The 26,760-nt window shown below is 37.5% G+C and overlaps 1 protein-coding gene across 2 annotated transcripts in view; it reads left to right on the top strand.

The window, feature by feature from the left end:
* The window catches only part of ralgapa2 (Ral GTPase activating protein catalytic subunit alpha 2), a 207,635-nt gene that overhangs the window by 90,424 nt on the left and 90,451 nt on the right, over positions 1-26,760 (top strand). Inside the window, exons 17-25 of one of the 2 annotated variants that reach the window (XM_056255879.1) lie at positions 2-145; positions 690-800; positions 4,366-4,454; positions 4,536-4,626; positions 9,112-9,288; positions 11,977-12,096; positions 19,999-20,192; positions 20,269-20,367; positions 21,325-21,480. In XM_056255879.1, coding sequence (XP_056111854.1) covers positions 2-145; positions 690-800; positions 4,366-4,454; positions 4,536-4,626; positions 9,112-9,288; positions 11,977-12,096; positions 19,999-20,192; positions 20,269-20,367; positions 21,325-21,480 — 1,181 coding nt within the window. The remainder of the gene's footprint in view (position 1; positions 146-689; positions 801-4,365; positions 4,455-4,535; positions 4,627-9,111; positions 9,289-11,976; positions 12,097-19,998; positions 20,193-20,268; positions 20,368-21,324; positions 21,481-26,760) is intronic. The other variant, XM_056255880.1, reaches the window with a different exon arrangement.

Here is a 26,760-nt window from a genome sequence, read left to right as displayed (position 1 = left end):
GCTAAGCGAAGTCAGTCTATCAGCAACTGTGTGCATCTTTGTGAGGCTTTGCCGGCCACTAAGAGTGTGCCCATGCTCCTCCACACTGTCAGCTCTTTCTTACCTGGTGTCTCTCACAACTCTCACTGCTCTCACAGACTCTCAGGTAACTTCCTTTTTCCTCTCTCACAGAGCTTTCTTTTCCCGGTTTCCATCTTGCTGCCGTTTGCTTTCATTTAAGATTTAGCTTTGTCAGGAAAAGGGCAGATAATTCATCGTATGCGTGTTTTTATAAGGAACCTGTTTGTTTTCATTGCAGACCGTGCTGAGAGCACTGATGGAAACACTCGCTCACTTCATTCATGCTTTTTTTTCACGGAGCATCTAGTAACTTTAGTGTGTTTGCAGAAGCATACAAACTGTGTAGACAGCCAGTGAGTTTGAAAACCTTGCAGAGCACATGGAAATCTGCAAATAATATGATGCAACTCTTTTACTTTATTTCCATCAATGTGCAAATATGAAGACAAAAACAAGTTTTCCATTAGTGCCCTCAGAACTGCCTGTAGCAAACTTCAATTATGACATTTTTTCCCTATTAGTATGAAAACAAATAGAATGGACAATGTATATCATTTTCTTCTTGTGAGCTGTAATGGTGATTGTATGAGGTGCAGTATTGCTGACCGTGTGTCTGTTCTGTCCGCTAGACGTGGAGGAGTGTCAGCTGTCGGAGTGTGAGATGGGGGATGGAGACAGTCCTCTGCCCCGCAGTAGCAGCACCTCTGACATCACACAGCAGATCAACGACACCTTCCCAGGTACCAGCACAATCACTCAAACTACACACATTCATATACTGACAGCTGAAGGGGTTTACAGAAAGTAAAACACCTTTGCTTTGGCTTTGCACATCTCTAAGGCAATGATATACTACTATTATAATACATATATTACTATTGTAATACAACTGCACTATAAAATATTGTAAATGAAAAAAATATTGTATAATAATTATTATTTTTATAGTAAAATACAATACTTATGTCTTAATTTCTTCACTTTTCAAAAGTTAAACCCTCTTTTATTTTTGTATACAACTGCAGTTTCTGTGAAAACAGGTTTATAAATCTCATGAACACAGTGCCGTGCTTCTCTTTGGAGCGTACTACAGCGCAATAGACTATTTACTTTAGGGATGCACGATGATATCGGGACAACATCGGTATCGGCCGATAAAAGCTTAAAGTGACCATCATCGGCATCGGCCGATATGAATATTTCTGCCGATGAGCCTTGCCAATAGGGTGGCGTGTTTCCTATGCGCACGTGACGACCGTGAACGAAGCATGAGCGCCAGCAACTTAAACTTCCAACTAGGGGTGTGCGTCTCACGCGTTTTTGATCGTGGACGATTAAAATGTCTCCACGATCTGCTTTTGAAGAAAAATCATAGTATCGTGCATTCTATCAGTTCAATTCTGGCGCCTTCATCTCAACATACTGTACAACACATCACATCACATGTAAACGCAGAGGTAGAGTTACACTCACGGGACACTGCAATTCACAAAAGTTCATTATTTGCATGTGCGTCAAAGTCTTGCTAGGTAAACATGTCATTCACGTGCTGATGCGCTGTTCTAACAACCGCTTTTCTAAAACTAAAAGCCTGTCACAGCGCCTGCATACTGGACTAATCTTTCGAGTCTTATTGCGCTGATACTGTCAAATACACACAAGGTTTATATAAACAAAGTTGGTTATGTCTAAAGTGAAAGCAAACAGAGAAAATCTGCTTGTCAAATGCGTGTATATTAGACGCTTCGCATGCAGTTCTTAAAGAGACAGTAATAATATGCTGCCGCTTGTCCTGAAAGAGATACTGCACCCAGAAATAAAAATTCTGTCATTATTTACTCACTCTAATGTTGTTCCAAACCTGTATTCATTTCTTTCTTGTGCTTAAATATACTATGGAAGTCACTGAAGTACAGCAACTGTTTGGTTAGCCACATTCTTCCAAATAACTTTTATAATTTCAACAGAAGAAAGAAACTTGAGAGAGTAAATGATGACAATTTAAAGTTTGGGGAGAACTATCCCGTTAATGTTAATAAAACAACAAAACACAGAGGAAATCACTCACTGCTCTTGACTGAGGACTTTAATAGAAGCTTTAATAAGCTTTTTTTGCACTTAAAAAAAAATACAAATATATCGGCATCGGGCAAAATTAGTTAGAAAATATCGGCATATCGAATATCGGCCAAAATCCTATATCTTGCATCCCTAATTTACTTATTTCATTAAATCACAGCCTTTTGTGATTTGATGATCTATAGATGAGGCATCTATAACACCGTTTATGTTATTATAAGGAGTTAAAAAATGTGGTTCATTATGAAACTGTGGTGGGCCCATTCTTAGCAGAGCCCTGCACGCAGGCGGGTGCCTGACGGGTGAACCGCTAATATTTAATGTAACGGGTGGAATTATATTTACCTTGTCATTTGCGGTGCGGGTCGGGAATCAATAGGCTGGGGCGGACTGCGGGTCCAATAGCCAAGACTATTTCGACTCAATTCGGTACGCACTGATAGGATGTGTTCACACTCTGTAGTCTGAAGACCATCAAAGGTTTCTATTTACAGCGCGTTCAGGTTCAGTCATTATTAAGGGAGCGCTCTTCACTCGCTTTCTGTATATAATCTATTCACAATTTAAATAAAAGTTTTTTTTTTGTTCATGCTTCTAAGAGAACCAACGGCCACGTATACACTGCGGAGCTTCAGGAGAGACAACTGCATTTAAATCTAGAGTGAATCGGCTAAAATATCCCCAAAATTATATGACAGTAAAGGCTCATATTTGGCAATATGTTCTATTAATTTATGGTGACATCTAAGCGTCTGTGTAGCCTATGCTGTGATTTATGCACATTTGTTCCAAATAAAGTTTTGTATTGTTTACACGACGGATACACGTTCTCATCTTTTTTTCCCTGTTAATTATTACCATGTTGGACTGCGTTCTTTTTCGTTCTTCGTTCAGGGGTAAAACGAAGTTGGAAATACGTGAGCAAACAAAGTTTGTTTTGACCTGATTTTGTTTGAAATGACATCACATCAGTACGTTCTTCGCCATCTCCATTCACACGAATCTGCGAAAAAGACTAAAACCGCTGTATTCTGCTGCCAGGCCATTAGATGGCGATGAAACACAATAGTGTTTCATCTGAACACGTAATACGCATGTGCATGACGTCATTGTTTTCATAGATTCACGTTTTTATTGTTTACACGGAGACCGTTTTCAAAAACTTGCACTTTGAATCCCGTTTTCAAAAGTTTGCGTTTTCAGGCAGCCAAAACGTAGCCTGGTCCCACCAGACTCTCGTACACATTTCATTTGTTCATTTGTGGCCTTGCTCCATTGACAAGCGTTAAATTCCTTGTAGGAACCTACTGTAGAAGTTTAAAACTTTTGGATCTGCCATAACCAATCGCTAACGTTTGGTCGTGACGTATGACAACTCAAACTAGCGCACCTCAACGTCATCGTTCTCAGCCACTCCCTCTGTTCGCTGATTGGACTGGTAAAACATTTACCGGAGAAAACCAAAGAATATACAGCAAATTCAAACGTAATACTGAAGGAAAATTAAAATTGAGCGGAAGTGCGTAGGAGGGCGGAGCCAGGCAACCCAAAACGCCCTGTAGTCGTGTAAATGAACGGCCAAAACGCATAAAATGTTTTACTTTTTAATTGAAACCTGTGTTGTGTAAACAGCCCCTAAAAGAACACAGTTCCAAAATGACCAACGCAATTTACCAAGAGCAGCACAAACTAGCGTCTGGTACCAGTAAATTGACTAGCACAAACATTAGTAAATCACCTTGCATGATTCATTTAAAAACCCTCCCATAAATTTTACGTCTGAAAAGGAAACCCTGTCCATGCCTTTTCAGTGCTTATTTATCCCTGCGTGTCTTTAGTAAATCCTGACAGTAGTTTTTTAAAGCCAAAAGAGGGTTTGCGCTGACGCAAGTTGTTAGTAAATATGGCCCTAATGCAGGTGCAATTCGGGTCTTCATGTCTAACAGGTCGGGTCGGGTAAGGAATTAAATTAGTGTTGCTGTCGGATAATAGGTCGGGTGTTCTGCGGCTGTGGGGCGGGTGCGGATTTACCGAACAGGACCCGTGCAGGACTCTGATTCTTAGTACTTAGTAAAAGATGCCATTAAAAAAGTGATGCCACAGTCGTCAAATTGGCCAATGCAACATAAACTAAGAATTAGTCTCTTTTAGACTGCTTGAAGAAATTTGCTTGAAAATCGAAGGTGGTGTGATTTCTAATATGTGGGACGCCTGAATGAAATGCAGGTCAGAAGAGAGATGAGTCTGCAGATACGAGCAGAACGTGTGTGTCAGAGAGCAGCTCTAGTGGGAAAAGAGAGAGCGACGCTCCCATGGTCAGTAACATCTCATTGGCATTGATTCATTAAATGATTCTTCACATGCAAGTTTCATTGAGGTTTTGTGGATCTTGTCAGATTCTGATCCGGCGGAGCAGCAGTCCAGCAGATCTGGATTATCCAGGAGAGGGAGCTCCAACATTCCTGAAAAATAAACTGCGTGAGAAAAGTGAGCATTGTCCCACCGTCACTCCTGGAATCTTTCTATTGTTCTTCTTTAACCCTCTGGGGACCAAGAATGCACCCGTGCGTTTTGGCAGATTGTTTTCACATAGCAGAAAAATAAACTTAAACTACTCCATCATTTCTGGTCATACAGATTTATGAAACATATTTAAAAAAAACTGTTAAATGTCTACTTTTTTATGTGCCCACCTACAATCGAAATAAAATATTGTGCTTTTGTAAAATAAAGAAAATAAACAGGGTGTGCGTTCTGCCTCTCCGTGTCCGTGAACTTTTTTTCTGGAGCACGTCTCTAAACTTAAAAAAAACTCAGCGAATACTATTCACCCAGACATGAGCAATATATGTTTATGATCATTTAAGTTTGTACTTTTAAATTATCTAATTTAAAACTAAAATAAATATTCCCTGTTTATGCAATCTATATAAAAAGAGAGATGTGTCAGCCATTCTCATTATCGTTCTCTCAGCTCATTATTTTCCTAATGTGACACGCCCAGGGAGAGCGCGCGCTATTCAAACGCTAATGATCTGAAGCAACACATTGAGACGTGTAAAACGCCCATACAAACTCTGTAAACACACTTTATTTAGTCAGATTAATGTACTGTCGTTTGGCGCGGCTGTGAGGTATAATCCTGGGACATTTACCTACCTCAGAACAAGTGCTGGTTTATTTTCACTTCGTGGAGCGAGCTGAACTGTAAGTGTTTTATTCTTGTGCTTTGTTCTAATCGCGATATAGAATAACGTTAGTGTCTGTAAACGCAAAAATAGCCTACTGTTTAAATTTGAATCATGTTTCTGCGTGTGTGTGTGTTTGACTAGTTTAGGATCGATTATAAAGTTTTAACTCTAAAATAGACATCAAATAAGCTTTTGTTAGCAGTTTCTGCTCATATGTTAAATATATAGTATGTTTTGTCAAAAATAAACTTATCAACTGTTATAGTGTTTGTTCCAGCTAGGCTATATCAAAATAATGAATCCTTAACTTTGAAATATGTATAATAAAATGTATTGCCATACTTTAAAAAATAATACTTTATAAGAGATTTATGGAAAAAGACAATTTTCTTTTCAAGATGTTTCCAACTCTAACTTTGAACCAATTCTATAGAATGGCCCATATAACCTATTTGAACAGGATTTGTTTCCAGGTATGACTAAAAATGTGCTTTTGACTTTCATTTATATTTTGATTTTATATATATATATATGTCTGTGTGTGTGTGTATATAGGTATATACTGTATATTTTCCTTGCATTCTTTCTTGTGACACACCTGAATGAAATGAATGCATCTTTGTCTCCTCAGGTGAGAATCATCTAATTATTCATGAGGGGGTTGGGCCGTTCACGCCCATTCGCATATTGCCTTTCAAACAAAAAAATGTTTTTCACAATTTAAAGTAGGGGTGCACGATATTGACAAAAAGGTGATATTGCGATATCGATAAAGAATATTGCGATATCGATATTAATTTCGATATTTTTAAACGTATGTAAAACGTTCCCATAACAAAAGTTATGGGAAAACGCATCAAAAAAGATTAATAAATAAAACAAGTTCTTACAATAAGGTTTATTTCAACTGACAGTCATATTGGACTGGTTCAACATGAATAAATAAATAATAACCATGTCTACAGAACAGGACATGTTTTACTGGTTGTATGTACACTATGTAATGTATTGACTGCCTATTGTAAGAGTGAGGTTCCTTTAAGAGGCTAAAAGCCTGGGGAGGGCGTGGCTGTTCTGGGGTGGAGATATGTGTTTTCGGGCAGTGTGTTTCCGGGAGTTGATCAAGCTAGATGTGTGGTCTATGTTATATGCTGCCTTGAGTTCAGTAAAGATTTACAAGATTACGAACGTCTTCTCTTGTTCTTCAAAGATATAACACACTACACTGTAAAAAACAATAAATAAAGAGCAAGTCTACAGAACACACCTGGCCACTTTATGCGTTTTCTGTGATGGGATAGCTATCTGATCGTGAAAAGGCCAGGTGTGAATGCCCTCCGAAACGCATTTGAGACGGGTTTGAATCCGCTCGCTCACACCACATCAGGAGGAGGCCTGAGCCGCATTCCTGACAAAACTGGACAAGTGTAAATGCATCTCGTTGTTGAAACCACATAAGTAAAATTTACTCCTCCCAAAAATGCTAAAAAAGAGAACGTGTTACAGGCTACATGTCATGTTATGGCCAGATATGACGACGCGCGCAGCAGCAACACGTCACCGCAGATGAGCATCTCTTCATCAAGCACGCGCAAACTATCCGAAACTATGCACATCAGAGTGAGAGTGAGTCGCAGACCCTTTACACACAATTATCTTCATTAAAAGTAAATAAACGGAATGATCTTAACAGGGCTGTTGCCGTTCTCACTGCGTTATTTGATTTTGACATTTTAGCTGATGATCGTAAAATGCAGATCATAACTGTTGCTTTCGGTGACGTGCACTCCATTAAATCTGCATATAGCGCGGGAATTGAAGATCGGATTTATATCCGTTTAGCAAAAACACATTTATGTGACCACTGACCAGGTGTAAAAGGAATATCGTTTTGATAAATCAGATAGGTATCCGATCAGTGAAAACGCATGAAGTTGCCAGGTGGCCGCTGATTGTGCGCTGGTGTGTGCGTCGAGCCGGCAAGTGTGTGTGTGTGGGGACTGTGTGGTAGTAGAGCAAGGGAGAAGTGAGAGAGTGACGGCGATGAGCTTTGGAGCGAGTAGCGACTCAGTCATATTGAGAAAAACAAAGTGTCTCCCCTGTTCTTTCTGACCACTGTGGGAAATCTGTAGCATGAAAAGTTAACCCTCTCCTTGATTTCATGTTGTTTATGGAGAAGCAGAATCAGGAAATGAGTCGGGGGAAATGCAACGGTGCATCTCGGACCGGACGCATCATAAACAAAATATCGCATAAATATCGCGAGATTTTCGATATTGATATCGAGCAACGTGATATCGCGATAACGATATTGATTCGATATATCGTGCACCCCTAATTTAAAGCAAAAAGTGTTATGTGAATGATTAGAAAGGATGATTTTCAGATCATTTTGAACCAAATACTCTAGGCCACAACTTCCATTTGTCAAAAGTCTTGTGGACACATATTTAGTATGTGTTTTGTGGCCTTATTTCAGAAACTTTAATTTTTAGTTTTATCAATAAACATGCATAAACAATATTCTCTCAAAAATACAAACATGTACATACATGTTGCTCACATATTATGGTAGCCCTGTTTGTGCTAAATAGAGTGTAATTTCACCTGTGCCAGTAATATGTTTATAAGCAACTGAAAAAAGCAGAAATGTCAGTGCATGTCAAAACATCTCAAGGACTCCAAAAACACCTCAGACCCCAGAGGGTTAAAGAAGATATATCTAAATCTTTCTGCCTTTCTTTCTCCCCTGCTTGCTTGCTTGTTCCTGTATACCTCAATACATGAAAACTAGGGATGCTCATAATTAACTGGTTAACCAACCGTATGAATTTTGACCGATTAATACTAATTGAAATGCTGAAGCGATCTAAAAAGTACGTTTTCAAGTATTTTTTCAAGATATTTTAAAACGTTTGCTGCATAGTTAAAAAATAATCTACACATATAAAATGTAGCTTTTGAGAGAAAAGATGCGTATAAAAAAATGGTGTATGTCACATTTTATTATTACGTTAATGTAAAATACTGGTTAATAAAGCAAAATATTTACAATTTACAACGCTATAAACATAGGCTATTTTAGTTCCCCTCACTTCTCAATAAATCCGTTCAATTTAACGGTATTCAGAGCAGAACAAGAATGAAAAATAAAAAGTAGCTATATATAAACGTCAAGCCAAAACGAACTAATTTCAAGCCAAACTGAAACCGAAACCAAAACCGGCGTTGCGCTCGTGTGGTTTTTTATTTTATTATTAACTTGTGCTCTCAATTGACGTGGATACATTTTTTATCCAATAAGAAGACGTGCATAAACTACAATGGAAACACATTTACCGAATAAATCCCTCAATGCGCAACAGAACATTTTCATTGCACAGTATCTCAAATGTTGGTTTGATCATTCTGAAACGCCTGCGGATTCATCCTGTAATGAAACAAGGTGGATTTAATGTCTTTATGAATTCAATGTATTTATGAGTCATTGAATCACTCATTTTTTTTTAAATAATTCATTAAATTAAATATTTTTAAATAGACTGCAGCAATTAACATTTTGTCTGAACCTGTAAAAATATAAGTAGATTATCAAACACTTTGTGATTCTTAATTTATCCGGATTTACACTTAGTGTATCGTGCTGCTCTGATACAATTGAAAAATATCAGGGTCAAGCAATAGTATAGTGAAAATATCAAAAGGAGCAACTTTCTATTATAAATAATTGTCAATATTAACTGAATGCATCGTAATGTCAGTGTAACCTCTCTCTTGTCAGGTGAGAGTGTGAGCAGTGAGACGTCTAACGGTTATCTGAACGATGCGGAGGTGGGTCTGCTGGCGTGGCATGCGGTCGAGGAGGAGCCGGACTCTCCCTCCACTCATGACATGAGTGTCACAGCGGATACAGTGAGCCAGAGGAGTCTCCTGCTCAGCCACACTGAAGCACTGGCAGGTACTGAACCTTCATGTGTCCCGTCACTACCACTGTAATGACCTCCTGTCTGTCAGCCTCTGTGCTTGAAAGTTGTGTTGTTCTTAATGTGTGTGTTGTTGTTACCCGTTACCGTGGTGTCGGTATCTGTCATGTGAGCAGGTGATAGAAACTGGGCTAAATACACCAGCGTCTGTGTTATTCTGTCATTGAGGGTCATTTTATTGACAATAATTTCAACGCTCAGCACATACACTGGAAGTCTATGAGGTGATTGTACAGCACCAGAATAACAGCAAGAGCACATTTAGATTTAAACAAAAGATGTATGTTTCAAATAAATGCTGTTCTCTATGTATTCATCAAAGAATCCTGAAAAAAAAAAAAAAGTTTCCGCAAAAATATTAAGCAGCAAAATTCTTTTAAACATTGATAATACTGTAATAAGAATGAATGTTTCTTGATCCCCAAACCATGTCTTTGATCAAGTAATTGAATCAGGCACAGTAATAAAAGTAAATGTTTCTGTTTTTAAGCACACACAGTACTGTGCAAAAGTCTTAAGCACGTTAGTATTTTCACCCAAAAAAATGTTTTTAAGCAGTTATTTATATATTTTGCTGTAGTGTTTCAGTAGGAGACATTACATTGCCGACCATTCCTTTGCGAATAATTGTAATAAACCAGTGAGATTTCTGTATGCACAAGGAGTCTGACAACAGCCGGTATGATCTGATCTCACCATCATCAAGTCCATCTGGGATTACGTGAAGAAACAGAAAGAACTGAGACAGACTAAATCCAGAAGAAACGTCTCCAAGACGCTTGAAGAAACCTGCATTCCTAATCGTTTTTTCATAAAGATTTTTGGAAGATTTTAGAATGGTTTCAACAGAACTGTTAATTGGTCATGTGGGCATCGTTATTGACAGTTGTTGATTTCAAAATACCCAGATATCGACCGATTGTTTGCCTTGCCCAATATATTTAGCTCATTTACTAATAGGATCATTATCTGTGTACTAGTTGTTAAGTACTGTTTACATGGAACACGCATACAAATACACCTACAAATACTGTATATATATATATATATATATATATTTATATATATATATATATATGTATGTGTGTGTGTGTGTGTGTGTGTGTGTGTGTGTGTGTGTGTGTGTGTGTGTGTGTCTATAATGAATAACTCAAAACCTAGAAAAATTCTAGAAAATACCTTTTTTCTACCTAGTTTTTGCACAATTTTCAGCTCAAATACTAATTATGTCAATATTTCAATATTTACATGATATATATATGTGTGTGTGTGTGTGTGTGTGTGTGTGTGTGTCTGTGTGTGTGTGTGTGTGTGTGTGTGTGTCTATAATGAATAACTCAAAACCTAGAAAAATTCTAGAAAATACCTTTTTTCTACCTAGTTTTTGCACAATTTTCAGCTCAAATACTAATTATGGGTTACACTTTATTTGAAGGTGTCTTAGTTGCATTGTACTTACTCAAATAAGTACTGAGTGATATTAATTGACTACATGTACTTACTATAGAGTTAGGGTTTGGTTCAGGGTTAGTTACTTGTAATTATGCATACTTTACTGTTATTACTATAGTAAGTACATGCAGTAAGGTGTAACTACGTCACCTTAAAATAAACTGTTACCTAATTATGTTTGCTGAATAATAGCGAAGCCGAGTAAAGTTGCAAATTTACTTTACTCTTCATAGACTTCCATTGTAAGTGCGTTATTGTAAATTAATTTACTTTATTTAAAAAAAAAAAACTGAGGTACCGGTACTGTTTGGTATGGTTTCTGTGCTAGTGGACAGCATACCACCGACTCTGTGAATAGAGAGATGTATTTAACCCAGAACATTCCTTTAAATCAGTGCTCCTCAACCTGGGGCCCGGGGCTCCACTAGGGGGCCTCAGCAGACTTTCAAAGGGCCTAAAGACGACTGTTCTTCACTTAAGACCTCTGAGCTCAAAATAGACAATGTGCAATTGCTCTTTTCATATTTCATTCATTTACTATGGTGTCATTTTTGATCACAAGTGGGATTTGTAAGACCATTTTCTAATTATATCAACAAATTATTTTGTGTTCATATAGTAAGTGCTAAAAAGTTTTGTACCATCTCGATGAAGTAAAACATTTTAAAAATTCTAAATGGAAAATGTTTTGGTCTAAAATAACTGATAAAATGATGTAAAATAAAACAAAAAAGTATTAAAATGAGCTAAAACAACAAAAAATCTCAATTTTCTTATTTTAATTCACCCCTTCGACAACAGTTTTGATCTTGGAAAACCTGAATATATGAGGAACCCTAATTAAATAAATTCTAGACTTGGAAAAGTCATGTAAATTAGTGAAATCCTAAACCTCAATGCATATTTTTATAATGGATATACATTTTTCTAGTTTATTGGGTCAAAATTCTTAATTCTTACCCAGTAAATCGACTGTAAAATATCCAGCGTGTAAAACTAAATCTTGAAGTTGAATTTACAGAGAAGTGCCTTTGAATATTGTGGTGGAGAACCACTGCTTTAAATCATCCTAGCGTCTGCTACTGGTTATTAGAAAATAATTTCATTATCAGCTGTCTGTGTCTTTAAGTGTTTTGATTTCCCTGTGTGTGTGTAATGTGATTCCACCACCACCACCCTGCCATCCATAGTTGTGTTGTGTGTGTGTGTAGGGTCTGATTGTGCAGCCCTTCCTCACTGTCCCCCAGTGTCTCCGGCTCTCCTCCTGCCTCATGGCTGCTGTGAGGGCCCTCAGCTCCTGGAGGATGCCATGAATATGCCTCACCATCTGGGTATTGCACTCATCCTCTCAACCTCCTTCATCCTCTGTACTTCACTCTACCTCCATCCCTCAAAGACAACATTTTTCCAAACCCTCGCATAGGTGACTTTTTCCTAAGACAACATCTTCGCCAAAATGGAATCTCATAAATAACTGATTTGAAATGATATTCGTGGCAACGAACAATGGCGTTAGCACAACCACGAAACTGCAGGAAATGCAAAAACCACATGCAGTTATTGGGTGAAATGGTCCATTAGTAATTAGAATGAAATATGTTGAGAATCTGCTCAGTATTGCATGAGGTGCACCGAAAAACATTGGTGTGGGATTTACATTGAACCAATTTTCACTCAATTTTTTTTGTAAATTTCACACTCAAAAAAAAAAAAGTAACACATTGAATTGAATGTAACATTTTAAAGTAGAAATACTTTTTTTTTCTTCTTTTTTTTGTAGAACATAATCCAATATGTTTTTGTTTCATTATAAATTCAAGAAATCATTTTTTTTACAGTGTATTTTTAGAAATGGCATTTCCCATTTCCCTGGCCTTATCCATGAAGGATACGTGCATTTCTGCTTGACAATTTGTCTAAAACAAGGAATCTTAGAATGCAGCATTATTTTGCTGCTTACCTTTTGGATCAGTCTTTGCTTTTGAGGTGCCTACTTCTTAAAATGCTGTCTAGGTAGGCAACTCACTAGGGTCTAAAACAGATCTGAAGTCAGTCAGTTCGTTTATCAGCATTTCTCTCCTGCAAGGTAGAAAATACACCATAAATACAACATTTTCAAACTACAAACATTGGAAAATAATCCATAATGTTCTGGAAGGTTTGTGCTGGTTGCGCTAAGGCACCTCAGATGTAGAGTTCAGTGTGATCTACTGCATATTACACCGGGGAGGTTTAGACCGATCCACTGAATCTACAGCAGTATTTTTGGCAGTTTAAGTCTGTTTTTTCTTGTTTCCCTTGTCCATTTTCTTATCCTTGTTTTCCCTCCGTATAGCAATTAACTTTTTAGTGTCCTGAAGATGTAGTAGAAAAGCTAATACTTCTAACCAGGGTATCCGCGGGTCCTTAAAAAGTCTTAAAAAGTCTTAAATTAGATTTTAAAAATTTATGGCCTTAAAAAGTCTTAAAAAGTCTTATTTTGACTTATGAAAGGTCTTAAATTTTCAATGGCAATTTGAGTTAGACATATCTAAATGTTTTCCAAATTAAAACTATCTAATTAGCGTACTTTTTTATTTACTATTCGTTCTTTGTGCATTGCTCGTTCACGTGACATTTTGCACGCGAAACAGCAGGAGAGGAGAAGAAAGCTGGTTAATTTCAGTTCAATTGTAAGTTCATTCTTTATGTGCGTAGTGGTGTGCGATGTGTATTGTCTATTATGATATTGTAATCATTGTTTTACTTTAACGTTAACTATGTACGAGGGCGCACTGCGAGCTGACATCGCATTTGTCTCTCATGCTTGCTTTCACTGCGTGATGTGTCAGTGCAGTTTTAGGTATGTTCCCTAATAGACGTATAAAGTTTTTGTATTTTATATATCATATGTTGTTATCATACAATATTACATCAGCAAGAGGGCTGTTTTCCCGTGCACAATAGCAAATATGATATTTATTTTATATAACAGTTAAATTAACATTGTTACATTTTATAAACAATATTGTCAATCCCTTTATTTTATGTTTTCCCTTTATTTCGCTGACGAGAATTTCAAAATGAAACCGTAGCAGAGTCTCAATGCAAAAGACAGCGATGATTTCTTGACTGAAATCCGCGTTTTGAACGAATCATTTTAACGATTCAATGAACAATCACTTGCAGTTCCTGAATGAATCAGCCGTTTGAACAAATCGTTTGAATGAATGACTCCCTGAGACAGTGACTTGCCGCCACCTACTGGCGGGTTTAGTTTCACATTTAAAGTACCCTGTAATTAAAATGTTACAATTAGAAATCAGTTCATATTTAAATATTGAATTAAGAATTGAAAGAATTGAATATATCATAGCTTTATTTATGCAATTGTAAATGGAGTATAAATATATTAATGCCAGTTCTGATGCTGCTTCTGTGTCTCCTCTGCACTGCAAAGATGGATTTTGATTTAATGATTTAATATAACTGGTAACAGTGGTATTGTGTTATTATTCTAATATAATTTAATTTGAATGTTAGAATTTGACATAAAAGGTGATGCATACCTCTAAGTAAAAAAAAAAAAAAGTCCATATATGGGTGAAAATGCCCCTGGAACTCAATTTAAGGTTGCAAATATTGCCCTTTAATAAAAAAAATGTTAATTCCTTTCACTGCTGTGAACTGACCACTGCATAGAATATGAAAAATATGAATATCTTCGTGAGTCAGCTGTCAACAACAGGCCTAAACCAGCCATGGTACCAGTACACAAACACAATCAGTAAAATATCATCTAATTATCATAAAACAAAACTTTGAAAATATTGAGAAATTTTTTTTTTCAATATTGCGCACCCCTAATGTAAGGTATTAATTTTGATTTCTTCATGGCTTAAAAAGGTCTTAAAAAGCCTTAAATTTGACTTTAAAAAGTGTGCAGATACCCTGTCTAACAGAATTTTAAAATAACGTAGTACTTTTGAGACATCTGTTGACGTACACTTATCTTAAAGGGATAGTTCACCCAAAAATTCAAATTCAGTCGTCATTCACTCAAAGTATAAGACTCTCGTTCATCTTCGGAACATCAATATTGAAAAGATATGTTTAATTAAACCTGAGAGATTTCATTCCACCACAACTTTGACAAAACTTTAACTTTAATCAAAAAGTTCATTATGACATTGTAAAAGTAATGCAAATAAATGTAAAGGTTTAATCCAAGAGACATGATTGTGTTACATGATAAACCAATTAAAAGGAAGAGTGGAAAAAAATCTTGCAAACCATGTATTTACTTCATCCAAATACACTGATGAACCTATAATAATGATTTATATTTTAGAGTGGTCAGGACAGATTTTACACACAGCTCTGGCTACTGTGACGCCTAATTGGTGCGTTCATAGTGCAAAGCTATAAGGTTGCTGTCACAATGAACACGAACATTTGACCATGGATCAGCAAATCACAAAGAAAGCATGATTTATTTGTCCAATCCTGTATCTGTGTTCACTGGTGTCTCGGTCCACATTCATTCACAGAGCAGCCGAGCTGAAGCTATATTCTATTGAAAAAGTTATGTTTTGGAACCAGTAGAGGGCCAAAAGTTATATGTGTAGATTGAATTTAGGCTTTTATTTTCATATAAACATTAATCAACACATACTGTACATCAGATGCAGTTAACAGAAGCTCAAACATGCTTCATATACAAACCAATTAAGGTTCTCTTGCTTCGAGCAAGTATTTATTTTGTATAATGTATAAGGTTGTGTGTGTGTGTGTGTGATGAAATTGTTTATGCATTAACTTCACAGCCCTCCTCAGTATTTACATCAATGTTATTGTTCACTCATTCATTTTCGTTCACTCCTGTAGTGGGCTGAATGACATTCACTATACAGGGAAAAATAAGAGGATGGGGGCAGTTTGAACAGTTTCAAGTCTTCGAGTTAGTGGACAGGCCTGTAGTTAACCCTGTAAAGCATGACAAATGAAATAGTCCAATTTTTTTTTTTTTTTTTTTTTTTTTTTTAGATGGAACAGTTTATTGAACCTTTAGACAAAATATTTATTTTTTAATCTAAAAGAACAGTTTGCATATGTGTTTTTTATTTTTTATAAAGCATCATATTTATCTTTTATGGCTCTTATACCATGGTCTGTCTGAATACTCGATTCTGATTGGCTGGAAGGAGTGTATTAAAACCGTTTAATGCACAGGTAGTTCCAAGTCAGTTTAATCACATTCTACATTAATGCGCTGTTTTCATTTAAGCACGCACACACACACACACACACACACACACACATGTGTACGTCAGGGTTTCCGTTGTCCGGTAATTACCGGACATTGGCCGGGAAAAAAAAATGAAATGTCCGACAAAATTAAATCTCTCCGGTCAAATTGGCAGATTAAAATTGCGTAATAATCCCGCCCCCCTAACACAATATGAATTTGAGAATAAGCCTAAAATGTATAAAGCAAAAATACACCGACCTTTGGCTATGTTATAAAGGAACAGGCTCTACCGTTTGAAAGTTATTAAACAACATTGCATGCTGCATTTCAAATAAAGCGCACGCCTAAAACGGCTGTAATATAGACCTAAACAACGAACGATTGAGTGAGACGTTTCAAATATGGCCAGGCCCAGGTAGGCTAGCCTTAAAGGAACACTCCACCTTTTTTTTTTTTTTTTTTAAATTGGGGTTATTCACGGTCTCCCCTACATTTAGATAGGTGGGCAAATGCATGTTTGGAAGCACAGGCGAAGCACTACTTGGGCGCAGAGATACCACGCAACACCTGAAATAAAGCTTGCCACAAATAACCGGCGAAAGTAATGATTATGCATGAAACATTTGAATTAGCCTATTTATAAAGTTGATAAATTGATAAAGTTGACGATGCAGACTCGCCATCTTCGCAGTAGTGAACGCGCCTATAGAGAGGTGTGCACGCGCCGGCGCCTCCGTGTCCTGATTAAATTGTCCACTATATTTGCTTCTTATTTATTAATCCAGGCAAATTTGTTGATGAAACATTGATTAAAATTAAGATACAATTTATACAAAACGAAATTTTCAAGCAAAAATAATATTCGAAGATCGCTGGATTGATTATTATTCGAAAATCGCACCCCTCCACCACATGCACGCACGCACACACACATGCATACACACCAGAGCATGTGAGCAAAGCGAAGCGGTGTGACGCTTATTATAAGTTAAAAAACTTAAACATACGTTTCATATTTATAAATAATATAATGTTATTATTTTTTTATTTCATCTATTTTGATTATATGAAAAGGGAACCGCATGAGATGAGTAAGATAGGATCATAAGATGACCAATATATCGGAAAACATTTGGAATGGGTCAGATTTTGACCACTTATTTAGTTTTGTTTTGTAGAAAGCCTTTCTTTAAAGTTTATTTCGTTTCGTATAAATTGTATCTTCATTTTAATCAATGTTTCATCAACAAATTTGCCTGGATTAATAAATAAGAAGCAAATATAGTGGACAATATAATCAGGACACGGAGGCGCCGGCGCGTGCACACTTCATATGAAGTGAGCATTTCTCTCTAGGCACGTTCACTCCTGCGAAGATGGCGAGTCTGCATCGTCAACTTTATCAATTTATCAACAATTCAAATGTTTCATGCATAATCATTACTTTCGCCGGTTCTTTGTGGCAAGCTTTATATCAGGTGTTGCGTGATATCTCTGCGCCCAAGTAGCAGTGCTTCGCCTGTGTAGAGTCTCCGCAACGGCGATAGATTGAAACGCGCGTCCGAGTGAAGATTGCGCAACTCGCGCAGCACGTCGTTGCCATGCAACTGATAGCAGCGGACACGAGCGCCAGGCTTGATTTAAAAAACAACTGATTTTAGCGCTAGATCTCTTATTTAATAGCGAACTAAATGAATGATCTGCTAGTTAACTGGAGATGTTTTATTTATTTGTATTAGGTACATCCGTGCCTCAATGTTTCAAAAAGTGAATGTGTGTGAAACCTTAGTAAAAAACAATTGGTGTTGATTGACGCCAATCGGACGTTCATGTTTTTTTCCGTCTATTTGAAAGTTAGGCTAATAATAACATGTTGCATTCTATACGGCCTGATTATGTCATTTTTTAAGTTACATAGCCTGCCTCCAGTTTTCCTCAACTTGACTAATTAAGAGGCGATATTTGACCGGCATATCATCTAAATGTCTGTTAAACGAAACCTCTGCCGGTCACTTTGACCGGCACCATTTTTTTCTAGCGGAAACTCTGGTATACGTCACTCGCACACAGAGAAACATTTAGGAGCACAGAAACTTATCAGCGCTGCCCCACGACATTTATTAATAAATTGCTACTGAATCGCTACAATATATATTTACTCAGTGTGATGAAAGATGAAATTCTGATGCTTGTAATGTAAATCAATGAGATCTTTATAACTGTAGAACAGACTACTTACATAAAATGCATATAAATATCAGTTTTCACTCTATGGGCCCTATTTTAACGATCTGAAACGCAAGTGTCAAAGCGCAAAGCGCAAGTAACTTTGTGGGCGGATCCCGGCGCTGTTGCTATTTTCCCGGCGGGATAAATGCCTCTTGCGCCTGGCGCAAATCTAAAAGGGGTTGGTCTGAAGTAGCTTCATTATTCATAGGTGTGGTTTGGGCGTAACGTGAAATAAACCAATCAGAGCGTCATCTCACATTCCCTTTAAGAGCAGGCGCGCTTGTTCTAAAGCGGATTCCTATTATAACGGTGGATTTGCCAGGCGCGCGCCAGGAGCGGTTCACAGCCGAGGAGAGCAACGTTCTCGTCAGGGCCGTAAAACACAGAGAAGTGACATTGGGGATGGAGAAACCCACCCAAATTAACTTCTGTTAAACAGGCGTATGATAATTTGGGTAAATGTGTAAGCTACATGTATGCTTTTATAATAAATTGTCTATCTATCTATCTATCTATCTATCTATAATGTATGATTTGCAAAAATGAAAACTGCTGCTTAGATGAGAGAATCAAAGTGTATGCGCGTTGTGCACACGCTACATTGATTATGGCCAAGCATGCGCCCTTAAAATAGCATAATGAACAACGCGCAACGCGCCACTGACTTTAGACTAGGTTTTTTCTGGTCAGTGGCGCAATTGTTTTATAGAACAGCAAAATAGCATGAGGGAAAGTTTGCGCCGGAACACGCCTCCTCTTTGCGCTGAACCGCCCCGGGGAGCGCAAGTGTATTTCTTAGTTAACCGACGTGCGTCTGTGGAGGGAAAAGTCCGGTTTGCGCGGGTGCAAAATAGGAATGATACATGCGTCAGTGTACAAAGTCATTTGCGCCGAGTGCAAGATAGGGCCCTATATCTGCCAATAATATGTCTAGGTAAGAATAGAATAGAAAAGAATACTTTTAATAACATTGCACAACTGTGCAATGAAGTTTTGTGCTTCTCAGTGGTACAGATATTTAAACGCTTAGATTTATGCTCTGTATTTTTTAAACATATAATGCAATGCCATTGGCTTGATGCCGGACATCACTGGAACAAACAAGGAAGTTGGTCTCATTGCGTCTGTTAGTCGGAGAAAGTGTTAACAGCAGAACAAACTGACTGCAATATCTATGGGCTTTTAAGGTAATCCGCTAACATAGCTCTTCTTTTTATTGCCTTTTTTATTCCATTTAAATATCGAAATGTTAGTGAGAAGAAGAACAATCAAAAACTTTTAGATATCCATCTGAAAATGTGATGGACATCGGTTATACTCATCTTTGGTTGCTACATTGAAGGCATCTTGAGTAAAACGACTTTATATTTATAAAAAAAAAAAAAGCATATACAAAAAAACCTGAGCCGGAAGAGATGCAACCTGTTTTACAGAATACAGTAATGATTAAGAGATGAGCAAATAAACCTTCATCAAAAGCCTGATGGATCATAGTTGATACTTACATTTTAACATGATTTTTCTAAAAAATTATGTATAGATAATCAAGTAAACCGAAGTTGCTTCAGTCCAGTAAGTGTTCATTAAATATTCATCAAATATAAAGCGTTCATCAAATATTACTAACAATATAGAAGTTATTCTTAAGTTAACTGTATAAACATTAACTTAACATTAACTTATGGGACATTTTTACAATGATACTAAAAGGCTTTTATAAGTATAAATGCTACTTCTTGTAATGGACTCTGTGTGTGCCTGCTCTTCCTCGCAGACAGCAGCGAGTTTCTGGCCGATGATGTCAGCATCATCGCCGGTGGCAGCTTGACCGGTTGGCACGCAGACTCGGCCTTCGTTCTCTGGAGAAGGATCCTGGGGATTCTGGGTGATGTGAACAGCATCCGCTGTGCCCGTATCCACGCCAAGGTCTTCAGTTACCTCTATGAGCTCTGGCACAAGCTGGCCAAGGTGGGTTCCCTTCATTCCCCACAGTGCCTTCTATACGGTTACCTTACAAGATCCTGATGTCGAACTCTTGTTTCAGATCAGAGATAATCTAGGGATCAGAGTGGATACAGACACAGCCATGGCCAGACCCTTGTTCTTCCCTCCTCTGCGCATGCTGGCGTCCTGGCTCTTCAAGGTAACACACGTTCAAAACAGCCCATCAGGAACATTCTCTCAAATTTAGACTACAACAGTTTTGCCCTGTTTCACAAGTGATCAGCCAAGAAACATTACTGTTCACGCCTGATAATAACGTGTCCCAGATGTGTCTAGCTCTGATTGGATTTAGTTTAAGGTCAGTCAGTCTTTCTTTTTCTTTTTTGAGAGAGAGAGAGAGAGTTTGAAGATTTCTATTTCAAATAAATGCTGCAAAGAATCCTGAAAAATGTATCATGGCTTCCACAAAAATCATTCACCAAAAATTTTTAATTCTGTTATTTAATTACTCATCCTCATGTCGTTCCAAACCCGTTAGACTTTCACTCATCTTCAGAACACAAATAAAGATCTTTTTGATGAAATCTGTGAGCGTTCTGTCCCTCCATTGACAGCTACGCAACTACCACTGTGACGCTTCAAAAAGTTCATAAAGAGATCATAAAACTAATTAATGTGAATTGAGCGGTTTAGTCCACATTTTCTGAAGAGACTCGATCTTTTTATATGATGAACAGATTGAATTTAGGCTTTTATTCACATATAAACATTGATCAACTCACACATCAGTTGTGTTAAACTGAAGCTCAAGCATGTTCGTTTGATAAGTGAGAAGAACCAATGAGGTTCATTCTCGTGTTACGCATCACGTTTGAGCTTCAGTGATTAGTTTTCACTCATATAGGCTAAACATAAAATATCAAAACAAATACACAGCCTTGGACATTACACACATGACATCAGAAATAAATAATTGAAAACAGCTTTATTGAGTAAATGAGCACAGAGAGTAGGAGAGAAGCGAACAGATGTAAAGAGTTGGCACTAGCATACAGTATGATGCAGTGCGCATGTTTCGCCGCATGTGCTTGCGACTTGTTGTTTTGAATAGGAATAGCATATTGAATACCGAACGACCTGTAATGTGTGTGTTCAGGCTACCATGCTGCCGTCAGAGTTCAAAGCTGGGAAGCTGCAGGCGTATAAGCTGATCTGTGAGATGATGACCAAACATCAAGACGTCCTGCCCAACAGTGACTTCCTGGTGCACCTCTACCACGTCATGCACAAAGGCTTCACCAGCGACGATCAGGTACGATTCTGCATGCATTTATTAAACCGTCTTGGTTTTAAACTTCCTGTGTTGACGTTTTGTATTTCTGTTTGGCGAATTATGGATTATAACTTCACATAAATGATGGGTTGTTAATTATTTCAGTGAGTAAAAATGTTGTGTTAAAGATATGAGAGGGACTTGACAGAGAAGCTGAGTTCTGCCAACTCCACAGGAATTACATACGTAAATCATAATTATAACCAATACTTCATCCAATTAGAAAAGTACTTCCACTAATAAAAATGTTTTAGACTAATTTGCATGTCAATAACAAGCAAAGCCTGTTAGACTTTCATTTAAAAAAAAATACATTGTTTTCCATTCTGCTTTTTAAAATGTGAGGGACAGGTTTGTTTTATTGGATTATTTTTTTAATTAAATTTTTTTTTTGGCAGCATGCCACCAAATCTTCCAGTAGAACATAAGTATTTAACCTAAAGTAATATAAACCTTCATGCATTTGACCACTAGATGGTGTAACAGACTTGTTTGTGATGCAGTAAAGGCTCTCTAAAGCTCCCATAATCTGTAGAAAATATAATGCCTGAATCCTAATAAACATTCGCAAAGAATCATTATTGAATCATCAAAAGAGAGAAAGTCTGATCTTATTGTGACTAATATACACTCAACATTGTTTTCATACTATAGGCTTTATATTATTATATTTTTTGTTTATGGTTTGGATCATGATGCAGTGTAGTGAAATATGCGCAGATGTCCAGTGGTGTGTGTGTGCTGGCACAGCCACTCTTTATTTATGTTTCTTTTATTTGGTCTAGACAAAAAAAATAAGAGCTCCCTGAATGTGGAGATGCAATGAAAAGGCAATGGAGATTGTTAAAGTGCATTTGGCCACTGTTCTGTAGATAATAGATTCCATTTGTGTCACTGTTGCCTCGGAGTCTCACTCCAATTCCACATGGGGGCAGATTTGAAGCTCAGAGACAATGGGAATGGCAGCTTAGAAGTGCGTCTCTTTCTGCGGTGGTTTTACCGCTCACTCGATGGAGCTGTTAAAGTTCAGCTTAACGTTCACATCTTATACACCTCTGAAACAAGCGTGCCGCACAAGCCCTGAAAAGTGAAGCCAAAACGTCTCGATCGCCCCCCAGTGGCTGGTCATAGTATAGCTCATAAACCCCGCCTCCCCATGTTATTCAACGGCACCTGAGACCAACTAAACAATTAAATTACACTTCAAATATCCTGTTTCCAAATATGGTTTCTGTCATTTACTGTAGTTTTTATCACGCTGATGTAATTTCAAGTGTTTGTTTTTAAAATAAGTTTGTTTTTAGATGCGGTGCTGTGGCGTCATGATTGACAGCTGTGATTGACAGGTTCTCTGAGCGAAGTAGTCACTGAAGCACCAACAGACTTTTTTTCGGGATCTTCGGAGGACTGAGGAGATTGGTGCTTTAAATTTAATATCTAAATTTCTTTAATTAATAAAAAAAAAAGTGCAGGAGCGTGTCCTTGCGGTTGATTCTGCGAGAGTGAGGGCGGGGCCTTGATTTCGTGGCTTTACTTCCTGCTCACGACTGCGCATGTCTGGTCCCGAGATCGCTTCTGCGCAGACTCAAGTTCCAAGATGTCAGCGCCATATCGGGACACTGGCGGCTTCACTTCTGACCAATGGAAAAGAGCGAAGGGGCGTCGTCCATCTTTTTTTACAGTCTATGCTCTGAAACAACTGTTCATGTTCACAGCAATACAGTTGCAGAGCCACCTGCAAAAGCTGCTTAAATTGCATTAGATATGAGCTGCAATTCAACCGTAGTTCTATGCTACTCAGTTCTTTTTAGGAGCATTAAAAATTGAATAGCTGTTAACATATAATACAATAATAATGTATAATAGCTTGAACTATAGAGTTTCTATAGAGGTGTGGAAGTGTGTACAATGTGATTTTTGGCAAGTTTTGGGGATTTTCATCACCAGTCAACAACGTGGAAACATAGGGCTCAAATGATCACAAATGCAACTTGACAAATGTGATTTTCAAATGAGTCAGTTATATACATTCTTCACAAGTTAGGGTGTGGGACCATAAACAACACATTTAAGAACTTTTTTTAACCCCCTCCAAAACAGTCGCAAATATTCTTTACAAAACATAGTGTGACCGATTTAAATCTAAACACAAATGTCACATGTGCAGTCCAGTCCTGTACAAAACGTCATGTCCAGTCCTGTACAACACAATGCGACTTTAACACAACAAAAATCATTAATCTAGTCTCAAACTGGTTGAAACCAATGAAATAACTTGAGTTAGTTTGAGTAAGCAGCAAAATGCATGTGTTAGTGTTTATGTTGTTGCACTAGTGCTACACTGTGTACAATGCACAGTTTTCTGCGACTGTTCCACATACTGATCTTCTAGAAATAGCAAATTGTAAATTTACAGAGTGAGTTGCATGTATATCACATTAATCCTTACCCCACTGCAATATATTATGAGCACGGACAAGGGATTCTGTAATTTGGCAACCAAAAAAGTTATTTTTTATGTTAGGAGTCAGTCATTCCCTAGTTCAATAGTCCACTTTAGATGTTCTACTAACTATAAGTTTGAAACTACATGCCAACTGTCTGTTTATTTGCTAACCCTTTATTGTGATGCTCCCCAACAGACATTCTACTGACTATAAGAAACTTTGCAACTACACGTCAACTTATTTTATTAAATCTAACCTAACAGTCTACTAATAGTTGACATGCAAAGTTTTGTATAGTTTGTAGAGTGTCTAAAGTGGACCATCGAGTGCAACCAATTTGAAAAGAGTATTTTTCATATTCAAAATACTCTTGTTACATTCAAAATGTTTTAGGATTGAAAATCATTCAGTACAAAAAAATCAACAATAACGGTCTGAACTAGCAAATATCAAAGCACTGTACCACATTACATCCAGATGGTCCTGTGCTTTGTGTTTTTTTTTTTCTAATTACACACTGGTTTATATGTAAATCTGATGAAATATGAAACCTACATCTGTTCAAACCATGTGGTCAAAAATAAAGTTCAGATTTGGAATTGTTAAAGTCGCCTGTAAACGGAAATTGCGACCAACTTTTCTTCTCTGATGTGACATATATCTGAGAGAAACAGCTTATCGTACTGAGATTAAAAAAAAATGGTATAAAGTGGCTGTTACAAACATAGACAGCTGTTTCATATGAGTGACCCGTCCTTCGGATGAGACGTTAAACTCAGGTCTTGACTCTCCGTGGTCATTAAAAATCCCAGGATGTCCTTCGAAAAAGAGTAGGGGTGTAACCCCGCCATCCTGGCCAAATTTGCCCCTTGGCCTCTGTCCATTATGGCCTCCTAATCATCCCCATACACTGATTGGCTTCATCACTGTCTCCTCTCCACCAATAAGCTGGTGTGTGGTCGCGTTCTGGCACAATATGGCTGCCGTCGCATCATCCAGGTGATGCTGCACATTGGTGGTGGTTGAGGAGATTCCCCCTTCCATATGAGGTCCCAGAAAAAGCGCTATATAAATGTAACGAATTATTGTTATTAAGGACTGAAACTCATCTGGCTATTGGACAGTTATTTCCCAGCCCTCCAGCCAGTGTACATTGTCATCAGAGGGAGGTGAGACTTAATTTTTATTGAAGATTCTACAGCAGCACTTTTTCTTTTCTTTTTTATCTTTTTTAAATAATCACCTGCATATAATACGCAACATTTCTTTAAAAAAAAAAAAAAGTTTTGATTTCACAGTGACTTTAATTATATCGATAGTAAGTCACTGGTTCACAAATATAATTACAAGGATATAATAACCCATTGAGTGATTCATGACAAATATCCTTCAAAATGAATTATCACAAGCATTTATTTAACTATTATTACATATTATTTTGCTATGAAATGTATCTGTATACAAGAACCCTAATCACACAGAACCTGTAGTTAATGATTAAACCTTTCGTTGTGAGCCGCTATAGGGACAGCAAAGTCAACACATAAGAGCACTGCTAACAGGTGTTGGACTGCGGGCTGGATTCAGGACACACTCATTGATTTTTACCTCCACCGTTTGGAGTCATATAAAGGTCAGAGATTTGTCGAAGCTGTAGCACATCTAGAGCCTTCAGATGCAAAGGCGCTTTCACCCGTGTGTACGATACATGTACATTTCCTTGCACTGCTCTGACAATTTAAACCATTGGGCCATGTTGAGCTGCCAAACACACACACACACACACACTGCAGATTCAGATTGCGCTTTCTCTATTTACCACTGCATAATAGTCCCGCTTTGCAGAATTGCCGCTTCCTCCAAAATGCTCATTTTGGGTAATCACGCAGCAGTTTGGTGGCGGTTAATTACTACTGGTTGCTAAGCATTGCAAAGGTCAGTTATTGCAGAATGAGGGTAAAATGTCCCTGCAGATGCACCGCTTCCACCAATTTCACATCTCCCTCTCAGCAGGACTCTTTTTATGCTGCGACGTTGCCTATATTGGTGGTTTTTTTCTTCTTCGTCTGACAGTGTTTACAAAGGATTCAATTAAGGAAGATGAATGTAGCGGTTACGGAGAAGCCGTGCTTGTTTATTTGTTTGTTTGTGTGTTTGGTTGTTTGTGTGTGTGTGTGCATGGCACAGTTGGTTTAAAGGAACTGATGTGAGAGAAACAGAAATTGTGATTTATAACGCGTTTATAATGCATACACTCTGTGTCACGTAATGTTTCACACCTTCAGAGTAACGGATAGATCCTCGAAACGTTGCATGCAAGTAACCTTAGGTTTGAATCTGAGTTTGAGTTATTTCCAGAACCTCTTCTCTGTAATTTTACTTTGATACTTTACTAAAGTACTTTTTTTTGTTGTTGAAATATCTCCATTGCATTTCATAAAAAAACATATAATTTGTTGCTTTGAATTGAAGCTCTGAGACGCGATAGCAACGTCCAATTTGTTAGCAAGCTGATTCTTTTTAATGAACCTGTCGAATCGGATCACGCTGAATGATTAATTCTCAAATTGTACTGATCCAAAAAATTCAGAAAAAAACAGTGATTGAGTCAGAGCGAGTAAGTTAGCAAGTCACTAAATTTGTCATTTCTTTCTGACTCAAATGTGCCACGAGATCCTTGAAACTTGAGTCTGCGGTGACTGATGGTGTGATTCATTTTATTAATGGGGCATTTTAGTATTTATTATAAAACATACAGAATTACACATATACTGTATTTATGTGTTGAGCTATTTGTGAACTAAACAAGTTA

Source organism: Rhinichthys klamathensis, unplaced genomic scaffold, assembly GCF_029890125.1.
Source record: "Rhinichthys klamathensis goyatoka isolate OS25496 unplaced genomic scaffold, OSU_Roscu_1.1 h1tg000123l_1, whole genome shotgun sequence".
Taxonomy (NCBI): Eukaryota; Metazoa; Chordata; class Actinopteri; order Cypriniformes; family Leuciscidae; genus Rhinichthys; species Rhinichthys klamathensis.
Note: the sequence above shows the minus strand (reverse complement) of the source record. Positions and strands in the feature narration are given on the sequence as shown.